The following is a 15,352-nucleotide window of genomic DNA, read 5'->3' on the forward strand; positions in this document are numbered from 1 at the left end:
GGTGACCTTTGTTTGACCCCATTATAGCAAAACCTTTCAGCCTCATAGTATTCATCACAACCCCCCTCCCCCGTAATGTCCTATCTGAAATGGGTAAAACATAATCCTGAATAAAGTGGACACAAGTTTCAACTGTGAGAGAGAGAGAGTGTGTGTGTGTGCCCACCCTGCGCGTCTTCTCCACGTCTCCACAGGGCAGTCTCTTGACAAAGTCGATGCCAGTCAGGGGCGTGCCGGTGGGAGGCAGCAGGATGGACGCATCCATCATCAGGTACTCCACGTTTAGAGGCTTACTCTGCGTGCACACACACAAATATCTTTAATTATTTTGAAAGCATTTGAAATTTGTGGAAGGCAAGTCAACAGTCTGGCTCGCGAGACACACAAATACAAATCACAAATACGATTCCACACACAAGCACGTGCATGAAGCACAACTGCACATGAAAACAAACGCACATCAACAGACACACACATTCCATGCACAGATATATACCGTATGTTATGAAAAAAGGAGTAGGATATGCACAACACATCCCCAGTTTCTTTAAACATGGTGCTCGACCCAAAAAAATTGAAGAAAAAGGAAATGGCCGAGTTGCACAAGTTGCAATCTTTTCTTTATTATTTTAACCATTGGAGCGTCAGTCGCTTATTTTAACCATTGGTTAAAATGTTAACAGTAGGTTAAAATAACGAAAAGACGGGACAACAAGCTATCCTGTGCGGACATTTCCTTTTTCTTCAACAGATATATTTGTATACAACATAGGATGTTAAATATACTGTAGCACAGATAAGCACTGGTACGCACACACAAAAGCAGTAACCCCACAAGCAAAGCACAGCACATGCATTAAAAGCTCGAAAAGGAACAGGACAGATGAAATTATGATTTCAAGCTGATTTCGGTGACTGACTCACCGTCATGCTCCTGTATTCATCTTCAAACATGTCCAGAAATATCTCTTCCCCCTGTGATGAATGGCATGAACATGTTAGCAACCAAATACAGATCATTATAGAGGACAACCAAATTGATTCAAGGTGTGTTGAACAAGTAGCTTGTGTTGAACAAATCACTCAATACTGATTTATGAATACATTATAGTCATAATAAGAGCCAACCACCAGGTTAAAGTAGGGTTTGTTTTTACAGTATCAAACAATGGCATGGGCATGCATCAATGTCTCAGCAATCACTTTTGCTACTATATCACCACATTCCCAAACAAACCATTATTTCCAAGAATGCCTCAGAGCAGAGGATGTAAATGATGTTGGTTCCATCGACTGCCCGTCAACAACTTTTTTGCCAGGGCTTTAACCAGGGGTGTCAAATTTTAAGTAGCCGGTCCGGTCGAGTGTGACTTAATGAGTGCTGGATTACTTATTATTATACAACAAGTAATAGTAATAACCAGGATAATAACCATCCTCGCATCCCAGTCTCATGAATCATACATCATAATGTCTTAGTGCAGACCTGACCAGTCTGGCACCAAGCGCTGGGTGGGCGTTTTCCAGAAACAAAACAATGGAAGAACCAATCAGTGTCTGCGCTCAGGGCCCTGTAATTGACTCTTCCAATTTTTGGGTTTCTGCAAGCCGACCCAGTGCTTGGAGTGCTTGGAGCTAGGGACTCCTTCCCCCTCAATAGAGAGTAGAGTTTCCGAATGCGTGTGCGCGCGTGCGTGCATGTGCGCGCGTGTTGGAGGAGGCAACATGTTTCAACACAATCATTATAGAAATCTGGGGAATCTCCCCATCTGGGCTATATTAAAAAAAAGTGTGCATGTGAGCTCACACACACTGGGTGGGCAATGGTTTAGGTCTGATTACAGGGTTTGAATAGCTGGAAGAGCTCGTTTAAGCCTTTATTCTGATAATAACATTGTTCTGGGTATCAACGTGTCTGTGTTTGTTACAACAGAAGAATCACAGTCTGTCTGTCTACACCTAGGTAGAGTACACTCAATTATCTGTCTACCTAGCTCGGCTATGGTACATTCTCTTTTCTCTGTCTATCCAGCCAACTACAGCTGGCTCTTTTCTCTGCCCATCTACAGTATCTGACTGTCATTTGCACTCCGATGCCTCTCAGAGTTGTACGTTTAAAAAGAAACAAACAAACAAACAAAAGCATCGAACTGATTAATCTGAGAAATTAAGCCCGAGAGGTGTGTGTGTTACTTGCCTTGTAGAATCTCCTGAGCAAATGCAGGCTTTCTTCCCTAGCGCCCTGGAATAAAGACACAAATAATAATAAACAATATTAATCGACAGGATAAACACACTAAAATTCCCTTTTCCCATTAGAATGGTAATGATGGGTTAACATTTTGAGAAATTAAAGAAGAGGGACAGGGTATGGACTGGATTCTATGTAGAGAGAGAGACATGCAAACAATTAGGAACATTAGTTAGTCTGTAGAAATGAGCAGAATCTATTTCAATATAATAAACATGTCTGAAAGAGTGTGTGTGTGTGTGTGTGTGTGTGTGTGTGTGTGTGTGTGTGTGTGTGTGTGTGTGTGTGTGTGTGTGTGTGCGCGCGCGCGCGTGCGTGTCACGCGCATGCTTGTGCGCATATGAGACACACATCCTTTGCCAACAGCAACAATAACACCATCTTTGTACCCTGTATATCGGGAACATGACAAGAGGCCAAGGACTGATAAGATAAGTTATAGTATTTAGTAACTAGTTTATGTGCATTCTTCTTTATGACACCATAGTGTTGTGAATCAACATGATTAAAAATGAAAGTGAGCAGGTGTTTCTGGAGTAGATTGGAGGGTGTCTTGGAGATAGCTAGGTAGACCGTAAGTTACTGAGCCTGCAGGGGAAATGTAGTGGTCATGGCATTGTCTGGCAAATGGATAAATAAACACTGAGTATGTGACTGTGTGCTTGCTGTTTTAACTGCCTACTTGTCCTTTATACAATGCGTTTCTTTTGCTTATTTTATGAAAAGCAATTGCCTTGTTGTTGAAAGGTGCTATAATAATTACTGCCCTTACTTAACTCTTACAGGTACATTTTTACACTTTCAGAGTTATGAACACCCTTATTTAAAAAAACTAAACTCGTAAACACAGATATGTAAAATCAAACGACACATTATCTATACGTTTGTTTCGGTCAGTATGTATTCATCGTTTTCCTGCACACAAAAAAAACTAAAAACTAACTCAAAGCCTTGACTCAGGCCATTGATCAGAAGAGACAAAGTCCTTTGGCAAAGGACAGAAAACAGTTTCACACAATCCTGATATTTTCCTGTTCTGAAGCAATAGTAGAAATGAGGAGATTACGTTAGAGCAGTACCAAAGTGTCCTCCTGCAATACCAGAGAGACTGGTCTCTCTGGGATTGCCAGTACATTTAGTACATTTACTCAAGTACTGTACTTTATTTTAGGTCCTTTTACTTTACTTTAGTACTTTTTTCTAATTATGACATGTGACATGTCAGTAGCAAATATTTTGAAATGAAAATATATTTTAGTTACTAGTTATTAATATTAATTTGTTAAATGGGCCATTGATAATGAGTGCTTTTACTTTAGTACACTACTAAAAATGAGATTACATCAGTGTTTTCCAGTGAATGAAGACAAGGGCGTGATTAACAGTTTCCCAGCAGGATGACACAGGGAGGAGGAGCCACACACACACACACACACACACACACACACACACAGAGTATGTGCAGAGAATGGATTTAATGAAAATCAATGGAAGCTTCAAGGCTGTGACGGTACGGAACATTGCTTGCCGGGAAAAATAAACATATCCCGTCAGTCATCGGATCCATTTCTCGTGCCGTTATTTAACGTAACGTCACACCAGGACAAAGCAGGACAGAACAAAACATTTGACTTGGCAAATCAATGACACAAATATGTGTCCGTCTGACACGTACACGTACATGTAATAAAGCACTGAGTAACAGTTGATCTTTCATTCTTGTTTTGTTATTTTAAGTTCTGCTATATGGGACACAAGGCTCCTTAAATCAACACGACAAACAGTAGAATGTAGATCACGAAAAGGCAGTGGTTTTGCAACACACTGGGATATTTATCCTGTTGACTCTCATCCAGGACAAAAGTGGGCTATGCCTTAGTTGGCACTACCCTCTAGGGTTCCCACACATTTTTTCTAATGAAATTTCAAAACCTTTCCCGTATATTTAACAGAATTTCCAGGACTATATAACAGTCTGCGCAATTTTCACTCACTGTTCCGCTCATGTGCTGCAGCTTGCACAGGTTGCTGTCACGTGACAAAGGAACAGACCTAGAAGCTAACCAAGCATCACGCTGAAGCGTGATGCTTGTAGATCTGTTCTTTTTGTATACATTATGCTGCAATCACACAGCCCGTTCGGGAAAAGAAACTACCTTTGTTACATATTTTGTGTAAAAATGTATTGGAAATTTGGAACTGTTTTTTATTTACAAAATAATTACCCCTAAACAGTATCTTACAGCAGCACTACCCGCACATATCGCCGACTCTCTTATTTGTGCCTGGCGGTGTGGCAGTGTGTTGCTGCACACTCGCTAAAATCGCCATCATGGGCACACGCCTATGGGAAAGCGCATATCGGTTTCTCAGACCACCCGATAAGCCTTATCAATTAAGCCCCATCAAATTGATAGCCTTATCAATGTGCCTGTTTATGAGAGCATCCACCAGTAATGGAAATGTCTGGCCGCACATTGTGCATTGTCCCAGAGCAGATCCGAAAGACTCATATTTCACTCGCTTTCACTTTGAGTGGGTGCGCATCAAGCTTTCACTTTGAGTAGGCATGGATCACCCTTTCACTTTGAGTGGGCGTATTAGCAAAAGGCCGATGCACACCTCAGAAGGCTAGTGACAGGTGCGTAGGGCAATAAAGCACACTTAAAAAGGTTATCTTTGAAAAACAAAGAAGGGTCCCGCACACTGTCAGAAACTTGACTTGGTCAACTTTATTGGTCAACGTTTCGGTCGATTAGACCTTCATCTGTCCTGATGAATGATAACAAAACCATGCATGTGTGTGTGTGTGTGTGTGTGTGTGTGTGTGTGTGTGTGTGTGTGTGAGAGAGTGTGTACCTCCAGGCAGGCCAAGTGAACATCTTTGATGATACAATGGCTCCCAGTCCCAGACATAACCGACTGCTTCAGTAACAAACAGCTCAACTCCAGTGTGGCAAGACGCACCTTACCATCTACACACACACACACACACACAGAGCCTGAGTTTTACGCTGAAAGAACAGGTATGTACAGTACTTTACAAGGACAAAAATGTGGGATCTCAAAATTGCACATGTTACGGCATGCGACTAATTGAAAATGTAAATGACTTCATACAAAATGAGATCATGTGGCTCTCATTTGTTTCACAGGCTGTTACGTCAGTCGTCTATGACATAATATATCTATGATTAGGGATGTCCCAATCACGGTATGTTTTGCCCCCGATCCGATTCCGATCATTTGATTTTGACACTTATGCCTTATCAAAAAAGTACAATATCCAAAATCACAGTCAATATCCAGTCTAATATCATGATATGGATCTACCGATAGAGTATTGATACTAGGGATGTCCCGATCACGTTTTATTCTTTGTCTCGATCTGATTCCGATCATTTGAAAATGACGTGATCGGCCCCGATGTCCGATCACGTGATCGGATCAGGACAACCCTATCTATGATGTATGACTCCACATTTGGGCCATTGTGTGTGCGTGTGTGTGTGTGTGTGTGTTACCTGGTAGTGCAGACTGGCTCATGATTCTGATGAGTCTTTCTACGAGGACCAGACTGTACGATGTTCTCTCCTGCTCAGGGACAGGAAGCTGAAGACGCTCCAGCAGGTCACGGTTTATACCTACACACACACACACACACACACACACACACACACACACACACACACACACACCCACACACACGTGCACACACGTGCACACACACATTCAGCCCATAGACAGGGAGACAGATACAGTCAAACAGCAAAATGTAAATATGTAATTTATAGACAGTACAACATTAATCCTCACTACAGGGACCCACTCTGCTGTGTAAAACAGACGGGTCTACCTACCGTATGCATCAGTCTGCAGTCTGTCTGTCTGTCTGTCTGTCTGTCTGTCTGTCTCACATAGCAGAGTACCTCGTTATTTTGGGTTTCTTCTATTTCTATTCTATTTGACATGGACATCACAACAATCACATTGGACGAACCAGATGCATTGTTTAAGTGTTATAGCCCACTTTTAAACACCTGTCCACAAGGAGGCTTTTCTAAACACTAATGTAACTAAAATCGAATCAAAAACACAAATTACTAATAAATAAATAAATGCAATATTGTACCTTTGCTGTGGGAGACGGCATAGAGTAAGCAGAGGACAAACAGGGCATGGTAGTCCTCATTGGTGCAGTCCAACGCACTGTACACCATGTCTAGGAAAGGTCTAGAGATAGACGGAGACAGGGGTTTAACACTGTACACCATGTCTAGGAAAGGTCTAGAGAGATGGAGACAGGGGTTTAACACTGTACACCATGTCTAGGAAAGGTCTAGAGAGACGGAGACAGGGGTTTAACACTGTACACCATGTCTAGGAAAGGTCTAGAGAGAGACGGAGACAGGGGTTTAACACTGTACACCATGTCTAGGAAAGGTCTAGAGAGAGACGGAGACAGGGGTTTAACACTGTACACCATGTCTAGGAAAGGTCTAGAGATAGACGGAGACAGGGGTTTAACACTGTACACCATGTCTAGGAAAGGTCTAGAGAGAGACGGAGACAGGGGTTTAACACTGTACACCATGTCTAGGAAAGGTCTAGAGAGAGACGGAGACAGGGGTTTAACACTGTACACCATGTCTAGGAAAGGTCTAGAGAGACGGAGACAGGGGTTTAACACTGTACACCATGTCTAGGAAAGGTCTAGAGATAGACGGAGACAGGGGTTTAACACTGTACACCATGTCTAGGAAAGGTCTAGAGAGAGACGGAGACAGGGGTTTAACACTGTACACCATGTCTAGGAAAGGTCTAGAGAGAGACGGAGACAGGGGTTTAACACTGTACACCATGTCTAGGAAAGGTCTAGAGAGACGGAGACAGGGGTTTAACACTGTACACCATGTCTAGGAAAGGTCTAGAGATAGACGGAGACAGGGGTTTAACACTGTACACCATGTCTAGGAAAGGTCTAGAGAGAGACGGAGACAGGGGTTTAACACTGTACACCATGTCTAGGAAAGGTCTAGAGAGACGGAGACAGGGGTTTAACACTGTACACCATGTCTAGGAAAGGTCTAGAGAGACGGAGACAGGGGTTTAACACTGTACACCATGTCTAGGAAAGGTCTAGAGATAGACGGAGACAGGAGTTTAACACTGTACACCATGTCTAGGAAAGGTCTAGAGAGAGACGGAGACAGGGGTTTAACACTGTACACCATGTCTAGGAAAGGTCTAGAGAGAGACGGAGACAGGGGTTTAACACTGTACACCATGTCTAGGAAAGGTCTAGAGAGAGACGGAGACAGGGGTTTAACAAAGGAATTAATTCGGAAGTTCACTCTTATGATTGTGTGTGCGTGGTAAATGGTGCACTTATATAGCGCCTTTATCCAAGGCGCTTTACATAGATTGTGCATTACATTCACCCATTACATTCACCCATTCATACACCGATTGCGGCAGAAGCCATGCAAGGTACCAACCAGCACATCGGGAGCAATTTGGGGTTCCGACCCATGGATCATTGGACGACCTGCTCTACCTCCTGAGCCACAGTCGCCCCAGTGTGTGCTCCTGTGTGTGTGTGTGTGTGTGTGTGTACCTGCTCCTGTGTGTGTGTGCGTGCTCCTGTGTGTGTGTGTGTGTGTGTGTGCGTACCTGCTCCTGTGTGTGTGTGTGCGTGCAGCTGCGGCAGCCGTCTTCTCCTCATCTGTGGTGTTCTGCTCTGTGAGCTCCGATACCTTACATTTCTCCATTACTACCATCTCGATCTCTATGCACACACACACACACACAGTAAAGAACTTTTTTCCCCCTCCAACACATAACACTATATTTACATTTGTATTCCACACGCACTCGAAATAAATACACACACGCACGGAAAGATGCACTTTCATCACCAGTGATTATGAGCTGATGGGGAGAGAACGACTAGGTCTGAAATCTTTCCTTTTCAGGAAATTGAAAAGAAATTCCCAGTGTAAATACTCTGTAAATACTATTCATTGGATACATCCAAGCGCTGTAAATACTATTCATTGGATACATCCACTGACAATTGTGGGCACGTCATTGTACTTGAAAATGATCAATATCTCCCAGAGCAGATCTACAAGCATTGCAATGCTTTGTGAGCTTGTATGTACAATACATCACCTATTTTCGCTTCTTTGGCATGTCACACGATTAAGACTGCTTGTCTCCGCCAGATGAAAGCCGAAAGGTGTGGACGAGACTAGATTTTTTTTCAGATGCCATTCCAACTGCCTTCCAAAGTTTGCGGGACCTGCATAGGCAACCCGGCCTGGCGAAGACTGGCGACAGGCTAGTTTTACAGTTTTTCCTCTTTACAGCAATAATGGACTGTAGTTATTATTATGATTAAAATTATTAGAAATAGTAGTTAAGTCATTTCTGGTGAACAGCGAAAACATTTAATGAATTATATATACATATATTATATATGTATGTATTATATACGACATATAAAAACACAGTCAGTCACACACTGTATGCAACCACAAACACCCCACACACACACACAGGAGTGAGAGACAGGTGGAAAGGTGAGGAGTACAGGATGGATGGTGTGTGTGTGTCCATCGCCGTGGAAACCGTGGCAGCACACGGAGCCTGCGGTGGGCGTGGCGCTCCGTGGGAGCCATGGCAACCACGGTGAAATGGCAAGGAGAGCAGCAGGCAGAGGGAGAGGGAGCCTCGTCTCAAAACTACCCCAGAGCTTCTCCTAAATGGTGCATTTATATAGCGCCTTTATCCAAGGCGCTTTACGTACATTGTGCATTACATTCACCCATTCATACACCGATTGCGGCGGAAGCCATGCAAGGTATACCAACCAGCACATCGGGAGCAATTTGGGGGTTCAGTGTCTTGCCCAAGGACACTTCGACATGTAGACAGGAGGAGCCGGGATTCGAACCGCCGACCCATGGATCATTGGACGACCTGCTCTACCTCCTGAGCCACAGTCTACACGTTTTTGAGTGCAACAACTCCCTTACGGAGCCATGTGTGTGGGTGTCTGGGTGGCTGGCTGGGTGGATGCGTCTGAGCACAAAAACAGCATGGTTGTTTTTCACCACTTGTGCGCAACCTAACACACACGCACATATTAACTGTATATATGATGACAGTACCGTATGGGGGACCCCCCCCCCCCCCCATACGGTAACTCTGTCATTTTTCAACCGTTTCGGACGTGGGGCGGCACACCGGAACCGACGGGGGTCTGGAACTTCCCATTCATAGTTCACCAAACTATGAATGAAGCAATGTTGTTTTCGAGGAGCAATAATTCTCGAAAAACCTAGGAGTAATCATCCGACATGGTGTTGAAGAGAAGGTTGGCTTTGGAAGATTCATTCATTTTAGTATTATTGATAAAAGATTACGTTGCAAGAAGCAGAGACAGTATATTAGAGAGGCTGTGGAGATGACCTGTGAGACCACAGTATATTTCCACTCCTTTGACTTACGCCGTGTTCAGCGCTTGTTCGCCCAACAGGAACAGATTTGAGGAATCAATCAATCGGTTGAGCCAGTTCCATTCATCTCTATTCTACTATGTCCAGTCACACTGCTCCCATCGATCGCACCCAGAAAGAGAGATTAGCGGACAAAGCAGACCAATCACAGCTCACTGTCAATCTGTGTAAACACCTTCGCAGACACCCGTTGACTCAGAAGCATGAACTCAGCCCAAAAGGCAAGGCAATGTAAATGCTATGGAGAACGCACACCATTTAGAATGCAACTTTATAAGTCACTCTTAACATTGTAAATCGCTCTGAATAAGAGGAGCGCCTGCAGAATTCCTATAGTAATCAGTGAAGCCAGTTTGGAGAGGAGGCAGCCTGCCCCCCTGGTGGCTGCTGGGTGGGCAGAGTGAGTCATGGGAGAGATGGGGGTATTCGATCGATGCCGGTGGGCAAACAATAAATTAAACCAAACACACACTCATATATATATATATATACGCACACGCTGTCCTGTACTCCTCACTCACCTTCCGCTGCTTCCCCATTCGCTCTGCTCCCCTTAGAACTCACACCTCCTCCTCCTCCTGCCTCTGTACCTTTTCCCTTCTCCCTCTCTCCTCCTCCTCCTCCTCCTCCTCCTCCTCCACCTCCTCTGATGTCATCCTCCCATCCCTCCTCTCCTCCTCCTCCTGCACCCCCGGTCCTCTCCTCTTCTTCATCCTCGCCCAGGTTCTTGTAGTTGGGTCGCTTCTGGGTCCTCTTGCGCCCGCGGTGCCGCGACAGCTCCAGGGAGCGTTCCAGGGACTCGGAGGGCTTGGTGAACCGTCGCACGGCTGCCCCACTGGCCTGGAGGACAGGAGAGGAGAGGAAAAAACATTTAAGTAGTTAGGACAAAATAGTCCGTTTTTTGTTTGTTTTTTTACCTTTCTTTTTGTTACCTTGTAGGTGGTCATAACTTCAAAAATAACCATACAATAATATCGTGTATCCATATCAGATCAGCCATTTTTTACTTGCGACCCGTTATACGGCAAACCAAGCCTTGTTTGTTGAAGCATCTGCAACAGTTGGTCTGAGAGACTTCAATGTGTTTAGTTCTGCTGTTTGGTTGATTTTTGACTCCTCCTGTAAGGATTAATATTACAATATATGAAATATGCAGATAAAAAAAATAGAATTAAATATGTAATATAATATATATTACTCTTGATACCAAGTAGAAGTAATATAATATTATATTATATATATTTTTTTTTATAAATGAGTAATAGTAACGTATTTCTTCCTGAGTAATAACACTGCTTTCAATATGAATAATAAGTGATGATAGGAATGATAAGAATAGAATAAAATAGATTACAATAGAGAGAGAGACTGGTGCTTGCATAAATGAAATGTCATTTTAAAGGTATATTCAGTGATTTCACTCAAAAAACCGTAGGTTTCGTTTTTGGCCTGGGACCCAGCCTTTCGTCCAATCAGGATAGAGAGTCAAAAACGAAACCTAAGGTTTTTTGACCCCCAGGGGTTAACTGGGGACAGGGAGGAACTCCTTATTATGGTCAGCACACTCTATAATAGGGAGGATTATCACAACAAAACAAAAAAATAAGTGATATTTGAATTAAGTGAAATCACTGAATATACCTTTAAATCTAATGCTTTCACAACCCTGTTCTCAAGAAGCCATTCGTTCACCTTCACTGCGTTTAAGACTGGAAAAACAATGTGTGTGCGCTTATCTGCACACCTGTTGAAATACTGCTGGGTCCTTACCGTCCGTAACACACACATTTGCATGCTTGTACGGTAAGTGTGCACACACACACGATCTTACTGTAAATACAGGCTCTACCACATTGGTAAAAGCCACTTCCTTTTTACACTTTACAATATGATAGTGACCACATAGTGCTGTGGGACATGGCTCGCAAACAAACACAAACACAAACACAAACACAAACACACACACACACACACACACACACACACACACACACACACACACACACACACACACACACACACACACACACACACACACACACACACACACACACACACACACACACACACACACACACACACACACACACACACACACACACACACACACACACACACACACACACACACACACACACACACAAAGGATTGTTTGACTTGCTGAACTGAACTCGAGCTGGGCTGTTCTGCTGTGTAACAAAGCTCAACGCCTCAGCTGTATTACCCTTAGAGTATATGAATAGAGACGGCACCCGAGTTCTCCTCCCATCCACTTGCTCTAAAGCTCTAAAGCTTGCTCTAAAGCGCATGAGGCGATTTCGCTCCCCCTCCGGGTAGGAACAGAGTGCATTCTGGGATGGATTTGCCCCCAAACACATGAACGCGCTGCCGTTGACTATCATCGCAGGCGTTCACGTGCGTTCACGTATGAAACAGCGTTTACGTGTCATCGTGAACGTGCACAATGATAGTCAACGTACGCTGCAATACCAAATTCGGCCACTATGTCCATTTCTCCTCAGGGTTTCCTCCGGGTGCCGTCTCTATTCATATATACTCTAAGGTATTACCTCGTTATGTTGAGTACAAAGATGACATGATACGTTATTGCTTCACAAGAGAACCTTTAACAAAGAAGAACCCTTGCCGACCCAAAACATTGACTGAATCATAATGAATAACAATTGGGGAAAAGACCTGATATTGATTCAAACATATTGTTGTTCTATGGGGTATAAATTAGGCTTCATGCTGCAACACACACACACACCTGAGGATTACATAATCATTTGTCACAGATCACAAGATGGGGAAGAGGATCGGGTGTCATGAAATGAAACTGCCCTATTTCATCGTATTCAACACACACACACACACACACACACACACCGCACACACACGTGGTGTACAGTATCAGAAGCCTGACCTCCTTTTTCCAACAAGTGTTGTCAAGAAAAGCCTCTGCAATTCATCAGCACCCGCTCCTTCTGGCAGGAGCAGTGCATTATGGGAAAACGCATGTCAAATGAACAAACCACAGTCTTTTGTTATGTTTGTGGTTTGAATGTCATATCCATGCTGAATGATCCTTACCACATACTGTACACTTTGTTTACCCTCTTAATAATGCCCACTTCAAAATAGACAATCTACAAGCTCAAGATCCGTTGTGAGCCTCAATTAGCCTATAGCCCACCTAGGGTACGGTATGGGTTCTGATGACGCGGAGGAGAGAACACACCCCAAGTATCCCAGGCGGGAATCGAACCAGGGACCTTCTAGCTGTGAGGCGACAGGTGACTGTGTCACCGTGCCCCCTGGGTATCAAACTTGTTTACCATTATGGAATGAACCACAGACTAGTTTCTGTCTGTGTGTGTGTGTGTGTGTGTGTGTGTGTGTGTGTGTGTGTGTGTGTGTGTGTGTGTGTGTGTGTGTGTGTGTGTGTGTGTGTGTTGCACCTGTTCAAACTGTTCTGGTAAACCACTCGTGCTCAGCAAGTGCTGAGAAATAAATGGAGGTCAGAGTGTAAGATACTATCAAATATAAATGTGCGTGCACGCTCGCACACCTTCCAGGAAAGGGATCTGGGTTAGAGGGTTAGAGGCACCTGACCTCACACAGCGTTCCACCATCATGTGAGATAATTTTCCTGCCACATCACAGCTAAACAAGAAAAGACTTTGGGCGGCTGAGCCAACATAATTTGTTTGTTTCTACAGTCAAAAGAATATATATCGGGGTTAGCCAGGGCTGCTTTCACAGACTACAACTAGTACAAAGCATTCCGACAGGTGCCAGAAGGCGTGACCACATTTGCCCCTGTTCTGGTTATGTGGCTAACCCTTCAGACACAGACACAGACACAGACACAGACACAGACACAGACACAGACACAGACACACACACACAGACACAGACACAGACACACACCTGGGGTAATGTTTCATTCCCTATGTCTTAAACCGCTTTTTATTCCCAAGCTTTTAATCCAGAGTGAGCTTTATTGGTGTTGCCCGAGTCCATATTTTATTTATTTGTGATTCTATGCTAATTTGTGTTTTTTGTCTCAGACTTGTGTGTTTCGTGTACTCTTTTTTTGTATCCCCAGATATTCTGTAAAGCACTTCAACTTGCTTTTAAATGTGCTCTATAAATAAAGTTGGGTTGAAATCAGAGAAAACTGCACAATCACAGCCAATAAAACAATATGAATGTTTTTAATTATTTTCCTTTTACAGGGGAACAATAACTGCTATGGGATTGAGGTTTTCTATTTTCATATTTCTTCTGTGTCACCAACGCTTAAGAGTGGTCTGACCTTTCTTATATAACTGAATACTGAGTGAAGGCTATACTCTTACTTGATTCTCCTGATTCTTCCCATAACGCGTGACTTTATGCTTGCAAACTTTGATTTTGAAGATTTGAAGATTTTGAAAAGAAAGAAAGAATAACTGCTAAGGTACCTTTGGAGTATCTTTGAGCAAAGGCATCTTTAAATCACTCTAGTATACTATGGCTGACAAATTATGTTTGGTGCTGCTGAAAAACGTATGCATGGCCCGCAGCCGTGCACGTTTTCACTGGATCAATAAAATAAAATAAAATAAAAATGAGGAAATGTTTCAGCAAGTTTAGGGCACTTTAGCGGCATGCATAAAAAAAAAGATCCTGCAAGTGTACCACTTCACTTGCATACGCGTCTAATTTGTGTTATAAGTGTGTGAGCCTGTCTGCCAGAAGGCATGATCAGCGTACAGGAGGACTGTGTTACAAACAGACCACTACTCTACATACGCAGGCAGAGAGAGCGAGAACACATCACACCACACTACAAACCACATTCACTGAAGAGCCAGGCTGATTCTGTCAACAGTCACACGTCAGCCACAAACACACACGTGGAATGGAGAAAAACCACAAGGGTTCTCAGAAACGATTAACCACCTCAGTACGTTACACCCACCTTTGTAGAAAAAAACCCCAAGAGGGTCAGAGCGGGAGAGCGAAAGAGAGAGAGAGAGAGAGAGAGAGAGAGAGACGGAAAGTCAATGAGAGAAAGAAATACAATACCGCAGTCCAAAGAACAGACAGCAGACTGTCAGAAAGGAGGGTGATAAATTGAAAGTGTAGAGAACAGACAGCACGTGCCATTTACATATTGCTACATTGATGTGGTCGCGCAAGAAGAACAACACGACCTTGTGCCTTCATTGTGTATTAGTGTGAGCCTCGGAGTGTGTGACTTTGGACTCGATTTGTTCCAAAAGAGAGAGAGACTGTGTGTGTGTGTGTGTGCGTCTCACCGTGTTCTTGTGTGCCTGTGTGTCCGCCTGTGCTGTGAAGACAGACAGGTCTCCGTTGAGGATGACATCAGCTAAAGAGTTGACCAGTTGCTGGTGGTGAAGAATCAGAAAGACCTGAAAACATGCACGCCACACACACACACACACACACACACACACACACACACACACACACACAGAGTTAACAGTGTGTGTGTGTGTGTGTGTGTGTGTGTGTGTGTGTGTGTGTGTGTGTGTGTGTGTGTCTACTTTCCTATAATTCTGGTACT

The 15,352-nt window shown here is 43.6% G+C and overlaps 1 protein-coding gene across 3 annotated transcripts in view; it reads right to left on the reverse strand.

Annotated features, from left to right (window-relative positions):
- The window catches only part of clec16a (C-type lectin domain containing 16A), a 47,736-nt gene that overhangs the window by 17,836 nt on the left and 14,548 nt on the right, over nt 1-15,352 (reverse strand). For all 3 annotated transcript variants that reach the window (XM_083780732.1, XM_083780731.1, XM_083780730.1), the window contains exons 9-17: nt 15,084-15,197; nt 10,296-10,614; nt 7,925-8,039; nt 6,384-6,484; nt 5,776-5,895; nt 5,111-5,226; nt 2,198-2,242; nt 925-975; nt 167-295 (exon numbers count right to left, since the gene is read on the reverse strand). In XM_083780732.1, the coding sequence (XP_083636858.1) occupies nt 167-295; nt 925-975; nt 2,198-2,242; nt 5,111-5,226; nt 5,776-5,895; nt 6,384-6,484; nt 7,925-8,039; nt 10,296-10,614; nt 15,084-15,197 (1,110 nt within the window). The remainder of the gene's footprint in view (nt 1-166; nt 296-924; nt 976-2,197; nt 2,243-5,110; nt 5,227-5,775; nt 5,896-6,383; nt 6,485-7,924; nt 8,040-10,295; nt 10,615-15,083; nt 15,198-15,352) is intronic.

This window comes from Protomyctophum parallelum, assembly GCF_964188405.1.
Source record: "Protomyctophum parallelum genome assembly, chromosome: 13".
In the NCBI taxonomy this organism is placed as follows: domain Eukaryota; kingdom Metazoa; phylum Chordata; class Actinopteri; order Myctophiformes; family Myctophidae; genus Protomyctophum; species Protomyctophum parallelum.